This window comes from Mustela putorius, unplaced genomic scaffold (assembly GCF_011764305.1).
Source record: "Mustela putorius furo isolate JIRA1106 unplaced genomic scaffold, ASM1176430v1.1 tig00000835_pilon_pilon_pilon, whole genome shotgun sequence".
NCBI classification, from domain to species: domain Eukaryota; kingdom Metazoa; phylum Chordata; class Mammalia; order Carnivora; family Mustelidae; genus Mustela; species Mustela putorius.
Window position 1 is genome coordinate 8,567,231 of NW_025421492.1, and position 25,511 is coordinate 8,592,741.

Sequence of the window (25,511 nt, forward strand, 5' to 3'; positions counted from 1 at the left end):
AATCTCACGTTCATCGTCTGCGCCACTGTGCTTCCTGTGGGCTCGGCACACAGGCCCTGGCACCTGCCACACACCCTCCCTGTCCCCTCCCCAGAGCCAGGACGACGAACCAGCTCGCACAGGAGACAGTGTGCGGCGCCGTGGTTTCCCCGTGTCCTCGTGGTCTTGACTAGAATGGTCCTGTGTCGTGCGGATTGTGAGCCTGAGGGGCTGTGGTCACACCGAGAAGAAAGGACCAGCCGAGTCCAGACCCTGAGGTCCTGCCCGAGGGGGCATTGGGGCCGGGCTCCCGGCTCTCAGGACAGGCTCGCTCTTTGGTGGTTTGGGAAAGGTCTTCAGTTCTGGAACCCGTCTGACAAGGAAGTTCATAATTAGCCTTGTCACCACGAGGGAAGGGTCATGCGTGGAGGGTGTTTCCCTCTTGCTCCAGAACGTCGTCCGGAAGACCAGACGGGCCGTGGCGTCATCATCCTCCCGTAGCCGGTGGCTCTACCTTGTCCTCGCTGACGGGGACGTTAATGGGGTGTGGTCCTGGGCCGCGCTCGGCGTGCTCTGTAACGCCCTGTGTGTTCCCTTTCAGCCCGTCACTCCCGGCCCTAGACTGGCAGCTGCCGTCGCGCTCGGGACCCTACGAGCTGAGGATCGAGGTGCAGCCCAAGCCCCACCACAGAGCCCACTACGAGACGGAGGGGAGCCGGGGGGCCGTGAAGGCATCGGCTGGAGGACACCCCAGCGTGCAGGTACCGGGGTCTTTCCCTGGGGGACGCGCCCGAGCCCAGAGGTGGGAGCAGCGGCTGGAGTGGCCCCCATGGCAGCAGCCGGCGTGGCTTCTCCCGTTCTCAGCCAGGCGCGTGAGCTCTGCGGCGTGGGCCCCCGTGGTCTGTGCTTCTCTGTGCGTGGTGGCGGAGTGCGGGGACCCCATAGCTGCCGTCACCGACCCTTAGCTTTGTGTGAAAACGGGAAGCCTCTCCAGTGAGTCCCAAAGCCCGCAGGGGGCAGTCCACGTGCCAGGCCGTGGTCGGTGGGGCCGTGGCCTGGGCCTCGTGTGGGCGGCTGAGGGTGTGCTGTTGCCGCGTCCGCACGACACTGCCTATACCGCGTCTCCCCCGGGGCAGGCTGGTTCAGACGGGATGGGGCAGCTGGGAAACAGCCCGAGGGTCTGCCTCACGTCCCTGGTAGCGCGGGTGGGCCGTGTGGATGGGGCACCTTCCGCCAGTCCCAGGAGACTCAGCCCTGGGGGTTTTTCCTTTTTTTAAGGTGTTCTGGAATAGCAGTTTTAAAAGAAAATAAATATAACCTTTAAACGAAGATGTTTTATTTTTGAGGAGGTTCCTGTTGTCAGAGGCCAGGAGGGCCGTCCACGTGCCGCACAGAGCTCGCCGCCCAGGGTCTCGCCCTCCCCTCCCCTCCTCTGCTCTGCGGGGCCGTCCGCCGCCCCGCATCCCAGGGGTCCCCTAACAGCCAGTCCCAAAGAGCACTGGCCGGCGTTTGCGGGAGCACCGTGGACGCGCCCCCACCTCCCGTGTGGAAGGTCGATTTAAAGACTTCCTTCCTTGGAGAAGGTGGAGTTTTCTGGGTGTGGCCCCGGCCCAGGAGCGCGCTCTGCTCCACACAGACCACGGGCCGGAGCTCCTGGAGCTCCTGGGTGGGCCCATGGGCTGGTCCCGTCGGCTTCCCAGCGCGTCGTCTGTCCTTTTCCCTGCTTTGGGATTCCTCAAGCAGGACGCGGGAGGGAGAGAGGACCTGCCCGGATGCACCGGGCATCGGGGAGCATCCAAGGGAAGAGAAGCCACACGCAGTCGGGACCGGGCTGGGGTCTCCCGCCCACAACGGGGCTGATTCCAGGAGCAGATCTCCCACGCCAGACACTTGGAGGGGAATAAGGTTCTTGGCTTTCGAGTTGGAACATTTGTCGTTGGTCACCTGGGGACCCCTTGGTAGCCAAGACACAGGTAGTGACCACTGCCCAAAGGTGTCACCCTTCACCCCGTGGAGGATGTGTGGGCACAGAGCTTGGCTGCTGTGTGGACGTCAGCGGACTTTGACGCGTTGCCGACAATCTTTGACCCTCCTGGCCAGCCCAGTGGCGGGACTCTCGGTGGCTATGTGCGACGGCTTTACTCTCCTGCCCAGAGCTCCAGGCGGGGGACGGGGCAAGTTTGCACCCCCATCCCCCCTGTTGACCGTGGGTCCCAACCTGTCATTGGGGGAACGAGGCGGGTAGAAGGTGCTCAGCAGGGCACCTGTGTCTTTATTTTATGCCATTTAGATAAGAAGAAATCCTGCCGGGGATGTAGCCCCCGGCAAGAGAGCCGTCCGCCCAGCAGCGTGGGGTTGGTGGGAGGGCGTGGGGCGGTGTTTGTGGCCGTGTGCTTGGTGCCAATTAGTACCTGCTTGCTTGGCCAGGGACCGTCCGCACGCGGCAGCCAGTTGGACGATTTCAGCCTCACCTCCCCGGAGGACGGAGGACGAACAATGCCGCATTAGCCGAGCTCCGTAACTGGACACTTAACTCCCTTTCCCGCTGCTGCTGCTCGGAGCAGAGTGGCCGGTGCAGGTGGGGATAAGGCAGCTCCAGGAGAAGAGAGAATTGGGCAGCAGAGGAATAATGGCCATTTCTTGAAATTACAGCGGCAAGGGGCCTGGGTCCTGCCCTGGAGGGAGCAGCCGCAAACATTACCTTTTGTGTTGAAATGCAAAGCTCGAGACTCCTTGGGGACCGCCTCTGGGCTCCCTCGAGGGAGGACTCCTGGAGGACTAGGGAAGGCGGCCCCTGGGCCCTGGGGGCTGCTGTTGCCGCTCACACCTTACTGGACCCCCCACCCCCACCCCCACCCCCACCCCGGCCTCAGAATGGCGTTCATCTGTCAGTGTAGACATTGCGGAGAAATTAACAACTTGAAACAGTATTTAAAATATGTTACAAATTATTTCAGATGAAGTGAAGGCAGATGGAGGGGCCGGTTTTGTGTTTAAAGGGGGTGAACCTCCCTCAACCCTGCGTGTGAACTGCAAAAAGTAAATGGTGTTCAGCAGAAAACGTCAGGTGCTGTCAGCACTTCCCCCGGGAGATTAGTAACTGGCGCTTTCTGATGGACCCGCAGCAGAGTGAGTGTGTGTCCGTGCGGGGGTGAGGTAGATTAGTAACTGGCGCTTTCTGATGGACCCGCAGCAGAGTGAGTGTGTGTCCGTGCAGGGGTGAGGTAGATTAGTAACTGGCGCTTTCTGATGGACCCGCAGCAGAGTGAGTGTGTGTCCGTGCAGGGCTGAGGTAGATTAGTAACTGGCGCTTTCTGATGGACCCGCAGCAGAGTGAGTGTGTGTCCGTGCAGGGCTGAGGTAGATTAGTAACTGGCGCTTTCTGATGGACCCGCAGCAGAGTGAGTGTGTGTCCGTGCAGGGGTGAGGTAGATTAGTAACTGGCGCTTTCTGATGGACCCGCAGCAGAGTGAGTGTGTGTCCGTGCAGGGCTGAGGTAGATTAGTAATCTGGGGCTTTCTGATGGACCCGCAGCAGAGTGAGTGTGTGTCCGTGCAGGGGTGAGGTAGATTAGTAACTGGCGCTTTCTGATGGACCCGCAGCAGAGTGAGTGTGTGTCCGTGCAGGGGTGAGGTAGATTAGTAACTGGCGCTTTCTGATGGACCCGCAGCAGAGTGAGTGTGTGTCCGTGCAGGGCTGAGGTAGATTAGTAATCTGGGGCTTTCTGATGGACCCGCAGCAGAGTGAGTGTGTGTCCGTGCAGGGGTGAGGTAGATTAGTAATCTGGGGCTTTCTGATGGACCTGAGGAGGAGTGAGTGTGTGTCTGTGCAGGGGTGAGGTAAGCAGTTATGAAGAGGGGGCTTTGGGGGTTTGCTTTCTTTTTCAGTTGGTGGACCACAAATTGGATAAAAATAGAAATTGCGCACAATTACAAAACAAATGAAAATAGAAAAGCGTCCCGTTGCCGCGAAAGCACACTAACCACAAGTTTTATTCTGTGCTGAGCTATTTTCGCGTATCCTCTGACGCGGTCTCTGGCGCCACGCCCGCTGCTGCCTCTGCAGGAGCCGGGCCACGCCACGGGCAGTTCCTGGGAAGCCACGTAGACCACCAGTTGCCCTGCGGCCGGTGGGTCTGCGGCAGGTGGGCTCTGGTCCGGACCGACGGAGGCCGTCGCAGGCACCGGGGAGCCCCATAGAAATGCGCGGTTCCCACCCCTGCTGCCGTTGACCAGACCGTCAACCCCAGGCGTCTCGGTCACAGCCGCCATTTTCTGCAGACGGAGGTGCTCCCGCTGGGCCCCAGAGGGAGGACCTGCTCCTTTTCCGCAGCGTCAGTGACCGCAGGAAGGAGCCGCCCAGCCCGCATCCAAGACGCACCGCGACACACGCGGCATCCTTCCCAGACACAGTCAGAGCAGGACTGCGGGGTGGGGAGGGCCTTTCCGTGTTCTTGTGGTCCCTCCGCGCTTGTGCGTGCGGCCCGAGAGCGTCTCAACGGGCGGGAGCTGGAGCCTGTGGGACCCCGAGAGCGTCTCAACGGGCGGGAGCTGGAGCCTGTGGGACCCCGAGAGCGTCTCAACGGGCGGGAGCTGGAGCCTGTGGGACCCCCGAGAGCGTCTCAACGGGCGGGAGCTGGAGCCTGTGGGACCCCGAGAGCGTCTCAACGGGCGGGAGCTGGAGCCTGTGGGACCCCGAGAGCGTCTCAACGGGCGGGAGCTGGAGCCTGTGGGACCCCGAGAGCGTCTCAACGGGCGGGAGCTGGAGCCTGTGGGACCCCGAGAGCGTCTCAACGGGCGGGGGTGCTGGAGCCTGTGGGACCCCGAGAGCGTCTCAACGGGCGGGAGCTGGAGCCTGTGGGACCCCGAGAGCGTCTCAACGGGCGGGAGCTGGAGCCTGTGGGACCCCGAGAGCGTCTCAACGGGCGGGAGCTGGAGCCTGTGGGACCCCGAGAGCGTCTCAACGGGCGGGAGCTGGAGCCTGTGGGACCCCGAGAGCGTCTCAACGGGCGGGAGCTGGAGCCTGTGGGACCCCGAGAGCGTCTCAACGGGCGGGAGCTGGAGCCTGTGGGACCCCGAGAGCGTCTCAACGGGCGGGAGCTGGAGCCTGTGGGACCCCGAGAGCGTCTCAACGGGCGGGAGCTGGAGCCTGTGGGACCCCGAGAGCGTCTCAACGGGCGGGTGCTGGAGCCTGTGGGACCCCGAGAGCGTCTCAACGGGCGGGAGCTGGAGCCTGTGGGACCCCGAGAGCGTCTCAACGGGCGGGAGCTGGAGCCTGTGGGACCCCGAGAGCGTCTCAACGGGCGGGAGCTGGAGCCTGTGGGACCCCGAGAGCGTCTCAACGGGCGGGTGCTGGAGCCTGTGGGACCCCGAGAGCGTCTCAACGGGCGGGAGCTGGAGCCTGTGGGACCCCGAGAGCGTCTCAACGGGCGGGAGCTGGAGCCTGTGGGACCCCGAGAGCGTCTCAACGGGCGGGTGCTGGAGCCTGTGGGACCCCGAGAGCGTCTCAACGGGCGGGAGCTGGAGCCTGTGGGACCCCGAGAGCGTCTCAACGGGCGGGTGCTGGAGCCTGTGGGACCCCGAGAGCGTCTCAACGGGCGGGAGCTGGAGCCTGTGGGACCCCGAGAGCGTCTCAACGGGCGGGTGCTGGAGCCTGTGGGACCCCGAGAGCGTCTCAACGGGCGGGTGCTGGAGCCTGTGGGACCCCGGCCAGTATCGTCTCTCCTGAGCTCCTGTGTTCATACCCACAGTTGGGAAGGATGTTGGCCCGTGCTCCTGGGCCCTCCCAGGCTGCCCACCCTGCACCCCGGGTGCAGCCCGGGTGTCACAAGCCCAGGAGGTCTGTCTGCGCCTGTCCAGGGGCCGGCAGCTTGGTGTGCCTGAGAGCAAGGCCTCCTGGGTTCTCAGAGGCCCGGCCCCTGGGTCCTGGGCGGGGAGGGCGGGCCTGCTGTGGGCCTCCCCTTTTGGGGGGGAGAGTGGGGGTACGGAAAGGCCGGTCCTCCTCCAGGGTGGCTGCTGACACGCCACGGCCTCGTGCTGCAGGGTCCCCTCGCCGGGGCCAACCGCGTTGCCACCAATGCTCTGCTGGTTCTGGTTTCCCTGGGCCCCATCCCCAGAGCAGGGTCCCCTGTTCCCACCAGCCCTGCAGGGGCCCAAGCAGCGACCTGGGGGACATCGCTGACCTCTGACCCAGGGTCAAACCGCCCAGCTCTGCTTACTGAGTCACCCAAACAAGTGCTCGACAGCGTCCAACCCACCTCACAGGAGGCGCTTGTGTGTGAATAATTCAAAGGTCGCTGAAACCGGAAACCCAGGGACGGTCTCATGAAGTTGGAAGCACCACGTCGGGTTCACAGCGTGTGCCGTCCGTTTGGCTCCCAGTCACGGTCAAGGGGCAGCGAGGCCCCTTCTGGTGATGGTAGAATTGGCTGTGGACCCTCTGCGGGACCTTGGGGGGCCCCCCGGCCATGTGAGCAGCATGGGGGGGGCTGGCACGTGAGTCCTGGCTGCAGGCGCAGGTGTGGTCAGGGGGGCTCTGGCTTCGGGTGCACGTAGGGTGGCTGTGCCCTGGGGTGCCAGTGTCTCCCTGGCACCTGGCTTCTCGGCTTACCTGGACCTCCACAGAACATGGTATTTGCTGCCACGTCCGGGCAGAAGCCCCAAGGGAGGGCATGGACATAGCAAGGAAGCCGGCAGGGACCGGGCCACCATGGTGACTCACTGTTTCACGCAGCTCGTGGCCCCGGAGCGAGGGTTCCGGCGCCCCCGGAAACCGTCCTGGGCTTCGAAGGTGGGCGTGTGCACTCTCAGCTCGTTTCCATCACTCTAGGGTCTGGCCTACAGGTTCTTACTTGAGTCGTCCTAGTGGGTGTTGCCTCCTACTCGCAGGACTGGGCTGTTCACCCGGAAAGCCAGGATTCCCACAGAGGACAGACGGACGGGTGTTCCCAGACGACATTCGTGCCTGATGGCAAATGTGCAGGGGTGTCTGAGTGTGAGCATCAGGATCTTCAGATCCCACGGCCGCCCAGCAGCCGAGAACCACACCAAGGGAGATAAAATGCAGGTCTGACCCCCGCCCCGTGGCCAGCGTGGCCGACCTGCACAGGACGTGGACTCGTGTCTCACAGGGCTGCCCCTCCCCTTGCTGCTGCGTCCAAGCAGTGGGTCTGCCAAGCACACAAGCTTCTGCCGGCGCCGCTGCGCCCCCCACGCTGCGGGGCCACGACCGGTGCACCTGCCCAGCCCCATGTGCAGAGAGCCATCTGCGTTTATGGCCAGCAAGGACTTGTCCCTCAACAGAAAGCCCGAGGGGCTTCCTGGGGCCATGGAGAGAGATACTCCACTCTGCGCGCCCCTCTAACATTGTGGCGTCCAGCAGACCAAACGTGGTCTTTGTGCGGGAGCATGCGGGGTCGTGGCAACGGCTTGTGACACAGGCAGGTCCCTAACTGTGGGTTTTAAACAACTGTGTGCGTTTCGTCATTTAGCAGAGCTGGTGGAAGTGTGGCTCGTGTTTTCCTCGCGGCCCCAGATGCCCCCTTGTGAGTAAAGTCCGTGAGTCGCGAAGCAGCGGATGCCACCAGCAACCCTCTGATTTGAGGCTCTGGCCTCCTCATTCAGGGCTGTCCAGACTTCAGAATAAGGTGGTTCCAGGCTCAGAAGCTCTGCCACTGGCCCGCGATCGTGCCCGGTGTTCTAATTAGCACCGGCGGGTTCCTGCCGTCCTCGAAGGGACCGTTTCCACACACAGGCGGTGTCTGTGCTCACTGTGGCCAAGCGTCCGAAACGTCAGGTCAGGTGCGGGCGGCATGGGGGTCAGGCGGTTCCACTGGGACAGTGGTGAAGAGCAGGCGTCCTTAATAAAAACATCAGAGCGGGGAAACCCACGCTCCCAGCCGTCCCTCTCCAGGGTCGCTGAGCCACAGGGCCAGGGGCCCACAGGGCGAGACCGGCTGGGAAGTCTCTGTCCCATGTGCTCCGAGGCTAGGCCTCCTTCCCGCCGGCTGGCCCTCCGCGTGGGCGCCCGGAACAGCCCGGTGTTTGGCCTGTGAGCCGAGCTCTCCCCCTGAGGAGGAAACACTGGGTGTCATCCCCCCGGGGCCTCACTGAGTACAGGCCGGCGTGGAGAGAGCTGCTGCCCGACGCGGCCTCGTGCTTGCAGAAAGACAGGGACATGATGTACCGGCCGTGGGCGACAGCTCTGTGGGACCCCGTCTCCTGCACGTGGGTCCTGGGAGCCGACATGGGCCGGGGGTGGTGACCCCCTTTCCAGGCGCTCCGGTTTTCACCCTTTGTCTGGCTGTGCCTTCTGAAGGCTGCCGTGTCTTTGCGGGGAGTCTCCAGATGAAGGACGCTTCTTCCTGCGCAGCAGAGCACTGGCCGTCGGCTCTGCGCCAATGGGAGCGGTCGCCCCGCGCTGGGCTCCCCCGGGCCCCCGTCCTCCGGGAGAACACTGGGCTCTTGTCTGTGACAGGGCACTCTGCTCTGTGTCAGCACAGACCCCTCTCGGCCCGCCCGTGGGCCCGTCTGTGCCGAGGTGGGACGCACAGCCGTGCCTTGACCAGCCCCCATGGCACTGGCTGCCAGGAGAGGTGCCAGCCGGGCCACAGGCCAACGTCCCACCTGCTGTCTGCATGCCGCGGCCGTCAGCCTTCCTGCCGGGGCCCTGCCTCCACGGTCCCCTGGGTCCCTGAGGGCTAACACCAAGGCCAGCCATGGCTTCTGGAAGGTTCACCTGCAGCTGCAGCTCTGTCCACACCTCCTCCTCGTACCGTAGTGACAGTTAAACTGACCAGGTGTTGTCCTGCCAGGACTCCTAGGTGCTGCCCTGAGGAAGAAGAGGGTCCGGGAGCACAGCCTCGGGGGCCTCTGACCGACCCCACGTGCAGATCCCGGGGCGGCAGGAGGTCAGGGGAGGTAACAGACGCGAGCTTTGTGCGACCAGGGCTGCGTGGAGGGTGCTCCCCCCGTTCAAGCCCACGTACCGTGGACGTCTGTGTGGCAAGCGGGAGGGAGACTTTGAGCATCCGGTGAGTGAGCTCTGTGGGGACGCCACCTCATGGGACCGGGCATTCCCGCATGTCCGGGTCTCTGGGGGCAGGTCCCAGGAGCTCCTGGGAGCCCTGGATGTGTCCCTGTGGGAGCCCCCGACCTGTGCCGAGTCACACCTGCCACATGGTGGCTGGGGCTTTCCTCGAGGATAGATGTTTCTACAAGTTTGCTGTCTCTCCCCTGCGGCCAGGTTCCCGGGTTGCCTTGGGGTCTGGAGTCACCGAAGGTGTGTTTGCCGCTGTGGTTCACCTTAGTGTTTCCTCATGGTTTCTGGGGCCCTTCGGCACTGTTTCTAGATCATTTTTTTTCTCAGCAGAAAGTCGGGGTTTCTCAGCATGTTTTTAATTAGAAATGCTAAATGTAGTGTTTCCATGCAAAACATTCTTTGCTCCGACGTTAATGTAACTTCTTTTCCGTGGCTTCCACGTGTCTGTGTGGTCCCCCATCGTCCGCAGCGCCCCGCACACCAGCTCCGTGGCACGTCTGAAGATGCACCGTCCGTGCGCAGGGTCAGCCCGCAGGGGTCGGGCCGGCTGGCCCGTGAGGGTGGTCCGGGAGCTTTGCTCCTGCCGTGGGACAGGACCCCTGCGTGCCATGAGCCAGCGGGCAGCGGGTCCAGGTGTCTGCTGCCCACAGGGAGCTGTCCCGCCATGGCCACAGCTAGTGGTGCACCCCAGCTCCCCCCACCGGTCTGGCCTCTGCCCATCGCCCTCTGCTTCAGTGGGAGCCAGTCTGTAGAGTCTCCGCTCTGCCCTCGTGGCCTGTGGCCGGGAGCCCTCCACGAAGACCCTTAGGGCACTGCCGTGGCATGGCCGCTCTGGCATCAGGGGCTCCTGCCCATTTCCCTGAGCTCGGAGGGGAGGGCCACACTGGATAGGAGCCTGACCCGTCCCTGACGCACAGACGTGCCCGTTGAGGGGCAGGGGCTGCAGAGGGAAGAGCTCGCACGCGCTGACGTGCTCCGCTGCCTTCCTCGGCTCTCCCACGTGTCGTCCGGCTCCTTTGTCGGCGGGCGTAGGTCTGCGGTCTTGACGATGCAGGGGGCGAGCGGCGGGCTCTCCTGGGCCCCCAAGTCACATGCGCCGGGTCCCTGACCACTGGGAACATGAGATTCCGCGTCCTGGCAGGTTTGCTTTGCCAGGGCCAGAGAAGGAGGCCCACCCGGCTCTTGGAGCCCCAGGACTCCCGCGTTCGGGTAAGTTTGCCGGCAGGGTGTCTGTGGGGGCTGAGTCGTGGGCGAGGACAGGGCCTCCGTTTCCCTCGGTCACGACCGGAAACCAGGCTGGCTCCGGCCTCCCAACCGCAGAGCCGCTCAACGCTGCGCACCTGCTCTCAGCACCCGCGGACCTTCCTCCCGGAGGCGTCGTGCTGGTCCCGGACGGTGGCGGCAGCTGGGGACGTGTGATGCCAGCCCCACCGGAGCCTCCCCGACGCGGCCCGTCCGCAGCGAGAGCAGACGCGCCCATGGTGCTTGGGTCCGGGCGCCACACGCGGGAGCAGGTGTGGCCACGGGACAGTTGAGCCCTGAGCCTCTTGGCCGCCTCTGCTCTGTCCACGTTTTGTTCGGGATGGGCGTCCGGCGTCAAGTGAGATAAAATACACTCTCTGTGTAGACAGTTGACTGTTACAAGTTCTTGGCAAGTTTCACGTCCCTCATTAACTCGAGCCGTCCTGTTGGCGAAGTGAGTGTAAGCCCAGAGGCAGAACGTGTCCCCGCGCCACGTGTGGGCCCTGGCGGGTGGTCCTGAGGGGCCGCCTCCGGACGTCTGTGCTTCCCAAATGCTCACACGACAGACCCTTGCCCGCTTACTGGGCGGTGACGGTTTACTTTTCACCATTCAGAAAGAAAAATTCTGTGTGTCAAAATGCAGGAAACTCTAGAAATGAGCTCGTTTTCCTGACAGGAGCCGCCCCCTGGAGCCGCTCTCGTCCGTGACTAAGTGCAGTTCAGACCCGCGGCGAGAAGCCGACCTGCGCCGCACACACCTGCCGCCACCCGAGGGCAAACCTGGTTGAGGACCTTCTTCAGACTTGCTCCCGGGAGGGACTCCCAACTTTAGGGAGACTGTGTCATCTTGGTGCGGCCGCTGGCTGTGGTACACACCCGTGCACACGCGCTTGCACACTCACACCCAGAGGCGCACTCATACAGCCATCATGCACAGACATGCACTTGCACACCCCACAGGCACACAGCCATGCTCGCACACACGTGCACACACAGGATCACACACCTGCGCGCACAGATAGGCAAGCGTGCACACCAGTGAGCATTTGTGTACTTCACGTGTGTGCGCGTGTGTGCGCGTGGCGGGCGCGATGTCACTCTGCTTGCTCTCTGGCCGTGACACAGGGTTCGGGGTCATTTACCCCTCCCGGAGGCTGCGCCTGGGCTCCAGTGTGTGAGGGCCTCCGTCCGGGGCCTGTGAGCTACTTCCCCGCGGTGGATACTCAGCTGTGCTCGTGCGTCCAGGGTCAGCGAAGCGTGGCCATGAGGACGGTGTGCTTAGCCTTGCTGCGATGCGGCCAGTCCCCCGTCCACACGCTCCACGCGGGGTTCTGCTGACCACAGCCCAGACCAGCTCTCACAGCCGGCGCTGCTCAGACAGACACTCTGGGCGCAGCCTGAGACGTGGACCGAGACCGAAGCCATCGAGGCCGTGGGGCCCAGGGTAGCAGTCTGTCAGAGAGGCTCAGGGCTCGGGACAGACGCGGGACGCATCCTGAGGTCCCCCTTCTGCTCTGGTTGAACAGGCGTCCATCCTTCATCCTCTCCGGTGGCGCGGCTGTGGTCATGGCAACCGCTCGACCCGCCGTCGCCGCCATCGGATGCTCTGAGGACAGCGACGCGTCCCTGTCTTCTGTGTCCCTCAAGAGGGAGCCATGACCCACTCTGTCGCGACTCTTGGTCACTTGGTCCTCGCTCCGGCCAGCCGAGGGGCCGGTGCTGGCCTTGTGGGAGTCTCGCCTCTGAGAGAGGGCAGGGTCCGGGTGTGGGACAGTCGGGCTGCTGGACCCGCCCGGCCAGGGCTTGGCTGGCCGCCAGCACACGGCGCCAGTCCTGGCAGGTCGGCTGCCCGGGTGACAGAGGCTCTCTAGACGCTCCTGCCTCAGAGAAGCTGGGACTTGACTTGCGGGGACGACACGCTGTGTGTCCTCACTCAGGGCCACGCGTGAGCAGCGGCTCCCGGACGCCGGCAGAGCTGAGGCGGCACACGGTCCTCCACGACTGAATCTCCCTTCACCTTCCGGAGACAACAGCACGACGCGGGCGTTCACCTGGAAAACAAGCCTGCTTTCCTGCTGTCCTGTCCCCCAGGTCGCTTACGGGGAAGACGTCACATCGCAAGTTCCACGGTGCAAACCGGGGGATTTTCTGCCACGGAAAATGTCCGCTCAGTGACGCTGCTGGAAGTGACTTGGCGTGGTGTCTCGTGGGGCCCGGATCTCTGCTCCGCAGACGCCATCGGGGTTTCCTGCAGGTGCTTTGGGGGCGAGGCCTGGAGCTGGTGCCCGTCTCCTCGGCCTGCCTGGTCCTCCCAGTGCCCGCTTGCCCAGGAGCTGCTTCCTGACCACGAACCACGTGCCAGTGGCCTCTCTGCCCACGTCCAGTGAGACGCACGCCTGTACCTCCATCCGTATCTGCTCTCGTGCTGTCTCGCACAGGCCCACGTGCACAATCATGCACACGTGTGTCCACACGCACGCACACACAGCATGGCCGGCTTTCCGAGGTCGTCCTGAGTGTCCTTACTGGGCGGTGTGACTACAGGCCTCTCACACACTCAGCACCGGGGCCCGGAGCCCCCAGTGAAGGCCCACACGGTTCCTGGCAGGTGCCTGGGGGCGTGACCCGGGAAGGCCCGCGTGGACCCGTCATGTCTGTGTTCTCAGACGGATCAAGGGCTCTCCTCCGACCGCTCGGTCTCCAAGTTCTCGTTCCTGGTTTTCTCCTTTTCTGCCTGTCTTCATGAGGTCTCCAGGGCGGTGGGTCGGCGTCTGGTGACAGGCTGTGTGTTTGTGTACGGCGGTGCCACAGGCACCAGTTGCCCTGACCGCTAACCCACAGGCCACCACCACGCAGACGCCGTCCGAGTCCTGCTGCTGTAGGGCGTCGTCTCCACGTCCGGAGACCAGGCCTCTCGCCTTCTCGGGGAGGGAGCGCGTGTGGGTGCGGGAGACCCTTTTGGGGGCGGGACCCCTCGTAGGCACGGGCGCGGCCTCTCTGCCCGGTGAGGACTCAGGACCTGCCGTGGCAGCAGCGCTCGCGCTACTTGGGTTTGCAGTCCCTGTGGTCACCACAAGTTTGGCGTTAAAAAGGTGTTGAGCTTCCCTCTCCGTGCGGCTTGTTTGGGCCTCGAGGGAAGACACAAATTTCACACGCTGTGAAATGCACCATTTCCCCGTGAACGCATGGCCCGTGAGCAGTGGGCCGTGGCCCTGGGCTGGCCGGGTCCCCACACCCTGTGAGCTGCACGTGCGCCAGCCGCCCTCCTCCAGAGGACTTGGCCCACTTGTCACTCGCCTGTCACCTCCCCGTAAGTGCTGAGTTCAGCACCAGAGCTAAAAACAAACATTTTCACGTGTGGAAAAATTAGCGGTTCTTCCACCTTGGAAACGGAATGCTGCGTTTTGTTCAGTTTAGTTGAAGCAAAGACAGGTCACTGTTGTGACAGGTAATTGTGTAAATATTGTTTTGACAGACACTGAACGTGCCAGGGGCATGAAGCCCAGGCGGGGAAGTGTGAAGTATTCAAATGACTTTCCTGAAAATGAACTTCATGTTTTAAATAATAGATGTTTATCTCCCAGGATAAACCTTAAATATGCCCGTTTTCACTGAAATGGCATGTTTTTAAAAGGACGAGCTGTACCCAGAATCCGCCGCGTCCCGCCGGCTATCAGAGGCGCCACAGGGCCGTCCCGGGGGACGTGGAGGCTCATTTCCAAAGCGTGTGACTGCAGCGGGGCCGCGGTCAAGCCCGTGGGGCTGCCTCCCCTCCGTCTGGAACACGCCTCAGCCACACGAGAAACCTTTTGGCCGAAGACTCATTTACGTCTTATTGTGTTAAATGTCACGGAATGAAAGAGCAAGTGGCGGAAATTGTGCCTTAATCAGGCTCTGATTTTACTTTCATGTTTCCTCTCACAGAAACACTGATTTGAGTCTAGCTCGGCATTGAGCTTTCTGAGCTCGTTCAGTGGACAAAAGGCTGAGGGCCCTCCCCAGAGAGGCTGCGGGAGTCGGCGGCGGACAAGCCGGTCTTGGCTGCAGCCCTGCCCAGCACCGCTCCTGGGCACACTTGTGTGTTCACGTGGGAAGAAAGCGTCTCAGCTGGGAGAGGAAACGCGTTTCGTTTCTGTGGGACGGAAGCAGCCCCCGCGAGAACCGCGTCGAAACGGGCGCTGCGTGTGGGCTCTGCATGGCTCAGTGAGGGACTCGTGTGCACGGGGTCACGGGACGGCGCGTGCGTGTGCAGGGCTGAGAGAAGCCGTGCTGTGGCCTCTCCACCTGCCGAACACATGGCTGTGGCACGTCCGGGCCCCCCGCGGAGACCCTGCCGTGGGCACACGCCTGCACACGCGCGTGGAGTCCGTGTCGGTCAGGCACCTGTGGATCCGGAGGGAAGTGACTCTGTGTTAATGTGGAAAAGCCACATGGACGAGACCACGTCCACAGATGCGTGGAGCCCGTCACAGGCAGAAAATGCTGCAAACAGCGCGCCCAACGCACCCGCCTTCCCAACAGAGCACAGTGCCCCATGGTGTGTCCAGATGTGAGTGTGGGTGTGTGCACAGGCCCACGGGGTTGCAGTGTGAGTATTCGCGTGCCTGTGAGTGTATATGAGTGGTGCCTAATGTATATTGACTGTGAGTGCACAAGTGTTTGCTGCGTGTGTGCATGTGTGAGGTCTGAGTGTGTGCATGTGGGGTGTGGGTGTGCGTGGGGGGGTCTGGCGTGCGTGTGCATGTGTGATCTGAGTGGGGGATCTGAGTGTATCTGTGTGCACTTGAGCTCTGAGTGTGCGTGTCTGTTGTGTGTCTGCACGTGTGAGTGTACAGGCGTGTGCGGAGTGAGTGGGACACTTGAGAACACTTCTGCGTCCCCAGCCGTGCCACCTCCTGCACTGAGCACCCACCTTCGGAGGTTGCCCAGGTGACATCAGGGTCTCTCCTGCCGTACCTGTGGGACTTGAGCACACGGGGTGCCCCGGCCCTCAGCCCCTCCCCGGGACCTCACGCACAAGCGCCCAGTTCTCTGCCCTGGCGGGTGGCAGGCCGGGCCCCGGCACTCAGGCTGCTGACTGCGCGGATCTGCGCCGTGGACAGCCCGTCGTTGTGCAGATGCTCTCATGGGACTTGTAGGGGCTCATTTTCTAAGCGACTCACACAGTAAGTTAACGATTCCTGGCTTGGCTTCGATTCAAGGCTCGCGCTGACTTGAGGCACCCTTGTGGCTGCGGGCGTGTTCCTGGGTTCACCGATACTGGGGCTCGGTCTCAGTTCTCGACCGGCACTCTGACATCGGAAGCGTTTGTGTTGAAGGTTCTGAGTCGGGTTGAAGATGAAGACGTTCACATGCTCTGGACGCGTGTCGCGACACACTGGAGCTGGTCTCACTCAGCCCCGGACGGTGGGGCCCGGCGTGGCTGTGTCCTCCTCCCCACGCCAGGGCACCCTGGAGAGGCTTCGGCTCTCGGCCCACGTGAAAATCGACGCGCACGCACTGGGCACGTGGACACCTGCACTTTCCAGGAAGCGAGAGGTTTTCTGCCCGACGCTGGGGAGGAGCCGACCTTCCCCCCTCACGGCCGCTGGCAAGCACGCACCCGCGACTCAGGACAGAGTGGGTTCCTTCCGAGGCTGGGGGGTGCCACACGGGGGGCGCAGCCAGGAGCCTTCAGAAGGGAGCGCCCAGCCCACAGGCCTTCCGCGTCCCCATGGCGTCTCAGTGACCGGCCCCTGGAGCAACGACCATGACTGCACCCCCCTGGCAGCCGCCGCCGTGCCCGGAAGGACAGCGGAGACCAGCCCTCGCCCCGCATCCCCCGTCTGGGCTGTTGCTCGGTGGGTGTCTGACGTTTGTGGTTCTCCCATGGAGACGTGAGGTTTGCCAGCCTGCACAAACCCCGCTGCCTGGAGGCGGTGTGCGAGGGTCGGCCCTGGACGCCTCCTCACAGCCTCCTGCCTGCGGAGAGACCCTCGGTCTAGGTTCACGTCAGAGCTCCGGGAATCCCTGTGACACCCCGGCACGGCCTTCGCCTCGTGCCCTCCCAGCCGCCACACTGCCGGGGACGCCGTCCATCCGTTCCTGCTGGTGTTTGCTGCCCGCGCTGGCCCCCGAGGGCACGGGGCCGCCTGTCCCGCCACCACGGTCCTGCGTGGACCAGCAGGTCCTTGTGACCCTGTATCTGCCTCCTCGGGGTGGGCGAGGCGACCCCGGCTGGGTGAGGTGACCCTGGGGTGGCCCCCTGCGGCACAGAGGCAGAGCCCGGGTGTCTACGTGGCTGTCCCTGTGCCTTCCAGCCCCGCCGCCTGCATCTTACCTGCCTTGGGCACGGAGGAGGCTGCTGTGGGGGGCTCAGGTGGTGTCCAGCCCTGGCAGCCTTGGCCGGTGGGCGGGATGTGTGTCCGCGTCGAGGGTCACCTTCGGTAGCTCCTCAGAGAGCCCACTCTGGCTGCGGGCCGGCGGCAGTGGCCTCTGGTGGCACTGGTGGCGTTCCTACCCAGATGCCGTCGCTCTGTGCCTCGGACGGTGTTGTTTGAATGGCTGCCGTTGTCAAGGGCCATGACACAGAAACAAAGTAGAAGTGAGGAGGCGTAGGGTTTCGGGACCCATCTGGGGCTCTGGGTGGTGCTCCGGGGGCGCGGGCTGACGGGCATGGTGCTGCATGTGGCCGTCACCTGCCCCTGGAGGGGACGGGCCCTGAGCCGGGAGACGGAGGATCCGAGTGTTTACAGCTGTCTGCACGTGTCCTCTTTGCTGTTAGGACGGTTTGCGAGTGAGAAGGGGGACCTTGACCCGCCCGGCGCGTCCGAATTGTTGAGGGAGAGAGTTGCGAACGGCGTGGTGTGGCCCTGGGTTCGTGGGTGGCGCCAGCCGGACGCGGTCCTTTCGGCGGAAATGTGCCAGGCAGAGGGCAGACGGCGTTGTCACAAGCGCCGGGGAGGAGGTCGAGGCTTCGCGGGAGGCGGGAGGAGCCAAGCACAGCCACACGTCACTACATCGGTGCCTGGGGTGCTGCTCGTGGTGGTGGCACGTGTGCAAGATGTGCGCGTGCGTGCGACACGGGGTACATGGGCACTGGGTGAGCGTGCGACGCACATGCCGCGTGACACACGTGGGTGCGCGTGTTGGATCGGAGGCGACAGCAGTGCTCCGGCCAGCATGGGACTAGGAGCCTGTCACAGGGACGCGGACGGGGACCGGGCCGCGGGCGGACTTAGTGCCGATCACCTGCTGCGCGTTTTCTCCGTGAGTCCGCTCTGCCGGCACACGCGGGTGGGCTCGGAGCCGTGGGCCGGCACGCGTACGGAGGCTTCTCGTTCTCTTGCCAGCTTCACGGCTACTTGGAGAACGAGCCTCTGACCCTGCAGCTGTTCATCGGGACGGCCGACGACCGCCTCCTGAGACCCCACGCCTTCTATCAGGTCCACCGGATCACGGGCAAGACCGTCTCCACCACCAGTCACGAAGCCATTCTCTCCAACACCAAAGTCCTGGAGATCCCGCTGCTGCCCGAGAACAACATGCGAGCCATGTAAGCTCTGCGTGTGGCCGGGGCGCTCGGGGCGGGCGCTGGGCCGCGTGGCCTCCCCCCGGCCTCTGGCCTGGGCTCCGCACCCGTCGAAGGCACAGGTCCGTAGGGGGACGGGTTTTGGTAGGGCCTCTGCCTCTGGGCACGTGGCACTTGAGCAGCTCAGTTCCTGTGGCCAGTCCCCCTGTGCCTGCGTTCACCTCAGGAACACGACACCGGGTCATTTCTGAGTTCGGGGGTGACCGCACAGCGACCCTGACGGTGGGTGGGTGCAGAGTTCTCTCGGGGTGGGGAGGCCCTGTCGCCGCCGATGTGCTCCAGGGAAGCCGTCTCTGGGCTGACGACTGACCTTAAAAGGCCCGACCCGCGGCCTCCTCCCCTCCTCCCGAGACTGTCGGGCGCCCCACGCTCCGCTCCCAGGGGCTGAGGAACGGGCCGTCTCCCTCGCGTGCTGTCACGTGGGCCCGGTGGGCTCGGCAGGGGGCGGAGCGGAGATGCCCTGTGTGGCACGTCAGGGACGGACGGGCAGGCGTGAACCCTTCTTCCGAGCAGTGTGGACTGTGCTGGGATCCTGAAGCTCAGAAACTCGGACATCGAGCTGCGGAAAGGGGAGACGGACATCGGGAGGAAGAACACCAGGGTCAGGCTGGTCTTCCGGGTCCACATCCCGCAGCCCAGCGGCCGGACGCTGTCCCTGCAAGTGGCCTCGAACCCCATCGAGTGCTGTGAGTATCGGAGCCGGCCCCGTGTCCCACGTTCTGCTTCGTGGCCCCTTTCCTGTCCCTGCGCCTGGAGACCTGTGACCTGCATCGCTCCTGTCCCTCGCCCGCAGCAGCAGCCCCCGAAAGCTCACCGTGCTGGGTTCAGGTTCACGGGCTCTGTGGGGGGGGGGGCCCTGCTCTTGGCACCTGTGGGGAAGAGCGGGGAGCTGGTTCCCAAACGCCAGAAGCTTGTGCTCGTCCCCGTGAGCTAATCCCTCACATTTCAGAAACCCGGCGGGATCCTGGCGTCCGGTCCGTGGGGCCGCGCAGATCCGCTGGGCGGCTCGCGGGTGACTCGCTCACCTTCCCTCCCAGCCCCTGCTTTTCTCTTCTCTCGTCGTGCCTGTGATTCAGGGGCGTCCGCCTCGAGCCCCAGCACTCTGCTCCTGCCGGGCCGCGGCCGCAGCAAGGGCTGTGTCCCCTGGGAGTGACCGTGCTTTTTTCAGCCCGTGAGGCTGTTGGTGGAGATCTCACAAGCTGCCTGTGCCCAGGCCTTGAGCAGGACGCCCCGGAGGTCTCTCTGTGTTCTTGGAGGAAGTGTGGCTGGCCCGCCCACCCCCTGGCCACTGTCCGAGTGTCTCCTGTCCGGCGACCCCTCTTCCTTCCGTCGTAGAGTGTGGCTGCCCAGCGGCTCGCTGTCCCTTGTCTTAGTGGAAGGGCTGGGTTTGGTTCCCTCACCTCTGACCTGACCGTCTGACCTACCTCAGAGCCTAGGACTCTTTCCCCGCAGTGTCTGTCCCGTGGCCCCAACGTGGAGCCCCGCAGACACCCGTCCCCACACGTCAGCATGGCCCAGGGCTCTGCCGCAGGCCCCTGCACAGGCCCGAGGCGCAGCCTCTCCCTGCAGCCCCGCCGGCTGGGTGAGAGCCGCGTGTGTGTAGCCGGCCACGGGAGCTTTGGGTTGATGGCCTCACGGTGCCCCGTCCTCCCCAGGTGACCCCACTTCCCTCTGTTCTGCGCCTTGCTACCTGGCGGCTGCGGGCCTTGTCCCAGACCCTCTGGTCCTGTGGCTCCGCTGACAGGACCCAGGGTCCCGAGACCACACCCCCAGTATCCACAGGGCCCACGGCCGGGCCTCACCACGACTCCCAGCTGCAAGAGCCCCTGGACGCAGCGTCCAGATGGGTGCTTCTCACCTGGAGGCGTGTGTCCTGTCCGCGAGGAGCACCTGTGTCACCCTAGAGGCCGAGGGTCCCCCTGGGGTGGCCTGTTCGTGCCCAGACCTGCACCTGTGCTCAGGTCCTCGTGACTTGACGTTCTGTCCAGATCAGACGTCCGCCTGCTGTGCTCATGTCCGCGTGGTGCCGTGAACTCGCATCTCGTGAGGAGGCCGTGCGTGTATGCGCTGTGCCTCCCACCAGAGCCCGAGATGCTGCTGGGAGGTGCCCGTTGCTGACCGGCCGGCCGACCCCGGGGTGCCCTCTCGGGTCACGGCTTGAGGTGGGGCCGGGGACACGTACTCACTCTCCCTGTTCTGACCCCACGCAGCCCAGCGCTCGGCCCAGGAGCTGCCCCTCGTGGAGAAACAGAGCGCGGCCAGCTGCCCTGTCCTTGGTGGGAAGAAGATGGTCCTGTCCGGCCACAACTTCCTGCAAGACTCCAAAGTCATCTTCGTGGAGAAAGCTCCAGGTACTTCCCTTACCAGCGGACCGGGGCGTGCTGGCCGCTTTGGGCGCCGGGAGGGTCAGTTCCTAGAGGCCGAGCCAGGCCGTTCTCTGGGTCTACGCGTGCTGGGCAGTGGGAGCAAGCCCTCTGGCTCTGCCGTGCTTCCCGGCCTGCCGCCGCTGGCTGCCCGCGGCCCCTAACCCTTTGCCCAGCCTGGACGGACGGACGCTTCTTGGCTCCGAGCAGCCCCTGCTCGCGGCCACTACATGGGCTGAGTTGGGCAGCGCCGTTCTGCTCTGTGTAGACGAGGGCTCCTTGGCTCTCCGGACCACAGCCTTCTCGGTGGCAGGTGTGTGGATGCAGAGAGGCTGCGGGAGGCGGTGGACCCGACCCGCACTCGGACTGGAGCCCCACTGCCCTTGGCCTCCTTCGGGCCCCCTCTGGGTGCCGCCCCGGGATGCAGAGCGGGTGCTGTTGTCCTCCGTGGCCCGTGGCCCCGGGCTCTCAGTGCAGGTGTCGATCTGGGTGCTCAGCGGTGCGGCCGGGCTGCTGCACGTGCGCGGTGAACGGTCTCTCTTCTCTGATGTTTGGGAGATAAGCCCCCGGCTGTGCACGCAGCTTCCCACGCCCCGGGACGCCCGACCCGTCCGGGGAGAGGCCAGCGGGCACTCGCGTGCGTAGCAGACGAGGGCGGGCGACAGTGTGTGCGGGGCTCAGCTCTCGCCGAAGCTCTCGGCGGCTTTGATTTCGAGCCAGGTCCCTTCTGTGCGTGGCCCACGAGGCCCTGCCCCCGACCGCAGGCCTGTGTTTCCTCCTCCCCGTTAATGGAGGGCGCAGGACCCACGCTCCCCACTGGAGACCACGGCGGGGTTCAGCCTCCACAACAGGGTCTTGATTTTGTGCCGAGAGCGGGAAACTCAAGTGCCTCCATCAAAAGGGACTTGAAAGTCCTGTGCGTTCCGTGCGCCCGGGCTGTGTAATCACATGCACGATTGGAAAACCTGAATTACAGGGAAAACCCACGAAGCATAATGATCAGGAGAATTTGTGTTACTCTAACATTCTTCTTTGAAGGAGCCTAATTTTGAAAGATTTAACCTTTTGAGCTTTAAACATGTGAATAAATGTGTGCGGGGAGGGGCTGCGGGGCGGTGCCCTGCCGGCCGCGCAGCCAGGCCGTGTGCCGGGACGTGGCCCACGTCGCTGCTTCTCGGGTTGTGGCGTGAACCGGGGGTCCCCGCAGCTTCCTCCCCTGCCTCCCCCGACCGGGCATTATCTTGGCCCTGGGTTGGGACTGTGGGGCGTCTCCTGGGGGCTCCCGCCCTGTGGGAGCCGTGGAGCTCCTTCTGCTGGGTGGGCTCTCCCAGCCCCGCTGCCCGCACAGTCCTAGATCTTTGCTCCGTGGCCTGGGGGTGCCATGCAGAGGTTGGCCGCGAGCCTGCAGTGTGGGGACTTCGTCCACGGTGCTGTCCCCTCCGGCCCCCTCCTGCAGCAGCCCTGAGCCTTGCACGGCTGATGCGACGCTGGCATGTGTGGCGATGTGGTCGCAGGCTGTGCCCCTTGCAAGTGAGTGTGAACGCCGTGGTTACGCGTCTGGATGCTGTCTCTGGGGTGTGTTTGTATTTAAATGAGGTGGTTGGCACGTTCACACACGCACACACACAGGACAGGTTTCCAACAGAAGGGGCTGCATGTTAGCCTTGACCCCTGGCACAGGGTCACTCCTCTCCAGCTGACGCGTCCTGCTGTGCCCTGTAACCGTCATGAGGCTTTTCCTACTCAGCTCTTGGGAGAAACCGCTGTAGTCACTTTGGGTTATAGCCGTCCCGTGGGCTTTAGATGAGGTCATCGGTCTGTTGCAGAAGTCAGTCTTTAAACCACTGTTTGGCGCCAAGGCCAGAGCGTGAGCAGGGAGACCCTCTTCGCGGAAGCCCTGACTGGGAGTCCCACCGGAAAGACCCCCGTGGACCCTCGGGCTGCTCTGGGTGTCTCTCTCGGGCGCCCACCACCCGTGTCTGGGCCTCCCGGCCGTGGCTCCGGACTCACGCACTTGTGGCCTGCGACTTGGTGAGGGCTTCAGGGGGCGGTTCTTCCCGCCTGGGGGCCTGGCCGCGCCCGCTGCGCTCCCGGGACAGCTGCACCTGCCCTCCTGGGGGCAGCGGGTCGCAGAGGGAGGGGCGCCTGGCACCTGCGCTGAGAGCCCGGTTCAGTGTCCTCGTAGGTGGCAGCCCTGGCCCCTCTGGTGGGCGCTGGTGAGTCCCCGTCCTCGCGAGATGGGTGAAGTGAGCGAGAGCAGGTGTGAGCGAGAGCAGGTGTGTGTGAACAGGTGTGTGAGGGCAGGTGTGTGTGGGTCGGGCCGTGTGTGAGCAGATGTGTACGGCTGTGTCTGTGTGAGGACCCCTCTGTTGCTGCAGGGGTGCGGCCACATGGTGCGGCAGGGACAGTGTGTACAGGAGCCCCGGGCGCCCTGTCGTCTCTGCTCCAGCCTGGGCCCGGCGGGCGGGGCTGCGGGCTCTGGTCACCTGTGGTGGCCCAGCAGCGAGGACACAGCCGCAGCCTGGCGGGTGCCCATACCTCCCATCTCGGCCTGGTCCAGGGCCGTGGCGTGGGTCCTGCTTCCTTGGCTCGCAGCTCTGCGAGGTTTCTGGAGATCGTGTGGACACGGACACGGCCGACTAGGGGGGAGCGGGTGCCACACGTGCAGGTCGTCACATGGCGCGGAGGTCCCTGGCACAGTTGTGGGAGGGGTCCATAAGAACAGCCGCTGCCCCTGGCCCTCCCGCATCTGCGTGGCCCGAGGGGACACCCATGGGCAGTGTTTTCGGGTGGCCCACAGGCTTCCCAGGCAGCAGGTGCATCCCGCCGGGGCCTGGCCGTGCAGGGTGGAAACAGCCTCTTGGATGGCATCACCTGGGATCCTGTGCAGGGCCAGTGGTGCCAGAAGCCGTGATTGTGTCCAGGGAGCGGAAGGGGACAGTAAGCCAGCGTGTGGTCTGGACGAGGCTTCTTCTCACACTGTGGCCTCGACCCCACGCTTCCCCACAGCCAGGAACTCCGGGGTGTTCTAAGGTGTCTCAGGAGCAGCCCAGCCGGCAGGATAGTGGGACGGGGTGCTGTACAGAGGCCCTGCGAGGTCAGCGCATGTCGCGGAGACCCCCTGCTCCTCCCCGGCGTACTGACGCCCCAGGATGCTCTGGTGCCCCCTGGGGAGGTGAGGCCTCGGCCCGGCCCGTGGGAATCCCAGCCCCTCGCTGGGCTGTCCCGGGCTCCCGAAACGCTCTCCAGATCCTCCATTTGAGGGACGGGGCAGCCCCTGAGGGTTCAGCGTCACCTTGGGCCCCCGGTCCTTCCTGGGGCATGGTGTCCCGTGCTCGGGGATGTGTGGAGGACCCAGTGTGGGCAGGAGGGCCTTTCTGCAGGCTCCTGTGGGGCTTCCCGAGTCAGGCCTCGCACCGTTGCTGGGAGACGCTTGTCCCCAAAGTTTCTTTTCTCTGGGCCGGTGGCCAGTCTTTCCTTGTGGTTTGCCCCCGAGCCACCCCCGCGTCCCCCGGGCCAACACCGAGGGGACATCCAGAAAGCGGGTGCGGGTCCCACCCCAGCGGTGAGGGTTTTCGGTTCCAGATCCCACCCTCTCGCACCCGTCGGGAAGGGGGAGGGGCGCGGGAGAGGGTGGGCGTGGAGAGGACGCTGCTGGACAAGGTCACGCAGACTACCCCTTGCTCCTGTCTCCAGGCCACAGATGCGCGGGTTGGAGAATTTAGGTTTTGTGTGACTCTGTTGAGATTAAACTCACGTACTGTGCAGCTCGGACGTTTAAGGCTCAGGGGTCGGTTCTTTCAGAGCCGGGCGGCCGACCCACTCGTGCTCCGTCCACCCCGTGCCCCCGCCTGGCAGATCAAGCCACGTCTGTCCGTGTGGCCCTACCCGTTGGGGCAGCTCCTGGAAACCGCGCTGTGGGTCCCGCAGCGTCCGGCTGCTGCCCCGAGAGCGTCTCGGGTGCCCGGGCAGGGGTGTGTGTGGGACTTCATCCCTCTTGCGGCCGGCCGTGTTCCATCGTGTGGACGGACTATGTGGTACTACCCACTTGCGGTGTGGACGGGACCTGCGCCCACCTCTTGGCTGTGGTGTGCCCACACGCACTGGTCCACGCGCACGTGTGCCCTTCCGGGGTGTTGCCTGGGCGCGGGGTCCCGGCTCAGGAATGCTGTGTTCGGCCGTGTGGGGAACTGCAGGCTGAGCTGCAGCAGGAGGCGCATTTCTTTCTTGCTTGGGAGCATCTTCTGCAGGAAACAGGCTGCTCTGAGTGGCGCTGGGGGCCCCTGAGTCTGTGGCCTGGGGAGTATCGGAGATTAAGGGGCATGAATGTGGGGGCGTCCCCCCTCGGGTAGGACCCACCTGACCAGAACAGCCCCAGAGCAGCCCCCGCCCCAGAGTTGTATCTGCCGTGGCCCCGCAGGAGTGTGCAGGGGCCCCGATTGTGCATCTCCCTTTGCCTGACCACCTGCAGCTGGTGACCTGTGTGGCCTGCCCCATGGCACGCAGACAGGTCGCGAGGAGACCACAGCCGGGAGCGTATCCCGCCCCGTGGCCGTGTGCTTCTGTCCGATCCCGCCTCTGCTGCCTCTGTCCTGCCTGTCGGCTGTGCGACCGGCAAACCCCTTCCGCGGATGCTGTGACTCGGTAGGAAGCCAGTCCCCGGGCGTCCGCAGCTCCTCTCGCCGGGAGCTGGAGTAACCGCGTCCAGAAGGCTGCCGATGCTTGCGCGGAGACTGGGGGCCCCCATGTGTGGCCCCATTGGGCCCAGAGCCCACCCGGGAGCTGTGTGACTAAGAGCTGGGCTGGAGGCAGCCGCAGCCCAGTGTGGAACCCTCCCGGTGGCGGGTGTGGCGGGGAAGCCTTTCCGATGACTCACGCGGCAGGGGGTTCCCTAATGATTTGAATAGTTTCACTTCTGGGCTTGCGCACAGTTTCCTGCCGAGGACCCTGGGAGCTCTAGATAGGGCTGGAGCTCCAAGCTTGCTTGGGGCTGGCCCTTCCCGTCCCCACAGAGGCTGAGGCTTTGCTTGGCCCAGAGACTGAACGGCGGGCCCCAGGTCCAAGAGGCTCCTGGGGAGACCAGCAGCCACGTCTCTCTAGCACTGGTGCACGTGGGACGCAGTTTTGTAATTGCCTAGAGTCCACGATGATGAGCCACATTGAATGGCCTTGGACAGTCTGTACACATTTCTATGTCTGCGTAAGTGGACAGCAGCTCAGGTAGGAGCCTCAGAAAGGACAGGCCACGCGGCTGTCCCTGTGCGCTGTGTCTCAACCGCAGATACAGAGTTGGGGCCAATAGGGCTTGCGCCCAGGAC

General features: G+C 64.3%; 1 protein-coding gene across 9 annotated transcripts in view; it reads left to right on the plus strand.

The window, feature by feature from the left end:
- NFATC1 (nuclear factor of activated T cells 1) overlaps positions 1-25,511 on the plus strand; it is a 95,061-nt gene that overhangs the window by 25,605 nt on the left and 43,945 nt on the right. For all 9 annotated transcript variants that reach the window (XM_045085262.1, XM_045085264.1, XM_045085265.1 and 6 more), the window contains 4 exons: positions 581-740; positions 17,592-17,794; positions 18,344-18,516; positions 20,041-20,181. In XM_045085262.1, coding sequence (XP_044941197.1) covers positions 581-740; positions 17,592-17,794; positions 18,344-18,516; positions 20,041-20,181 — 677 coding nt within the window. The remainder of the gene's footprint in view (positions 1-580; positions 741-17,591; positions 17,795-18,343; positions 18,517-20,040; positions 20,182-25,511) is intronic.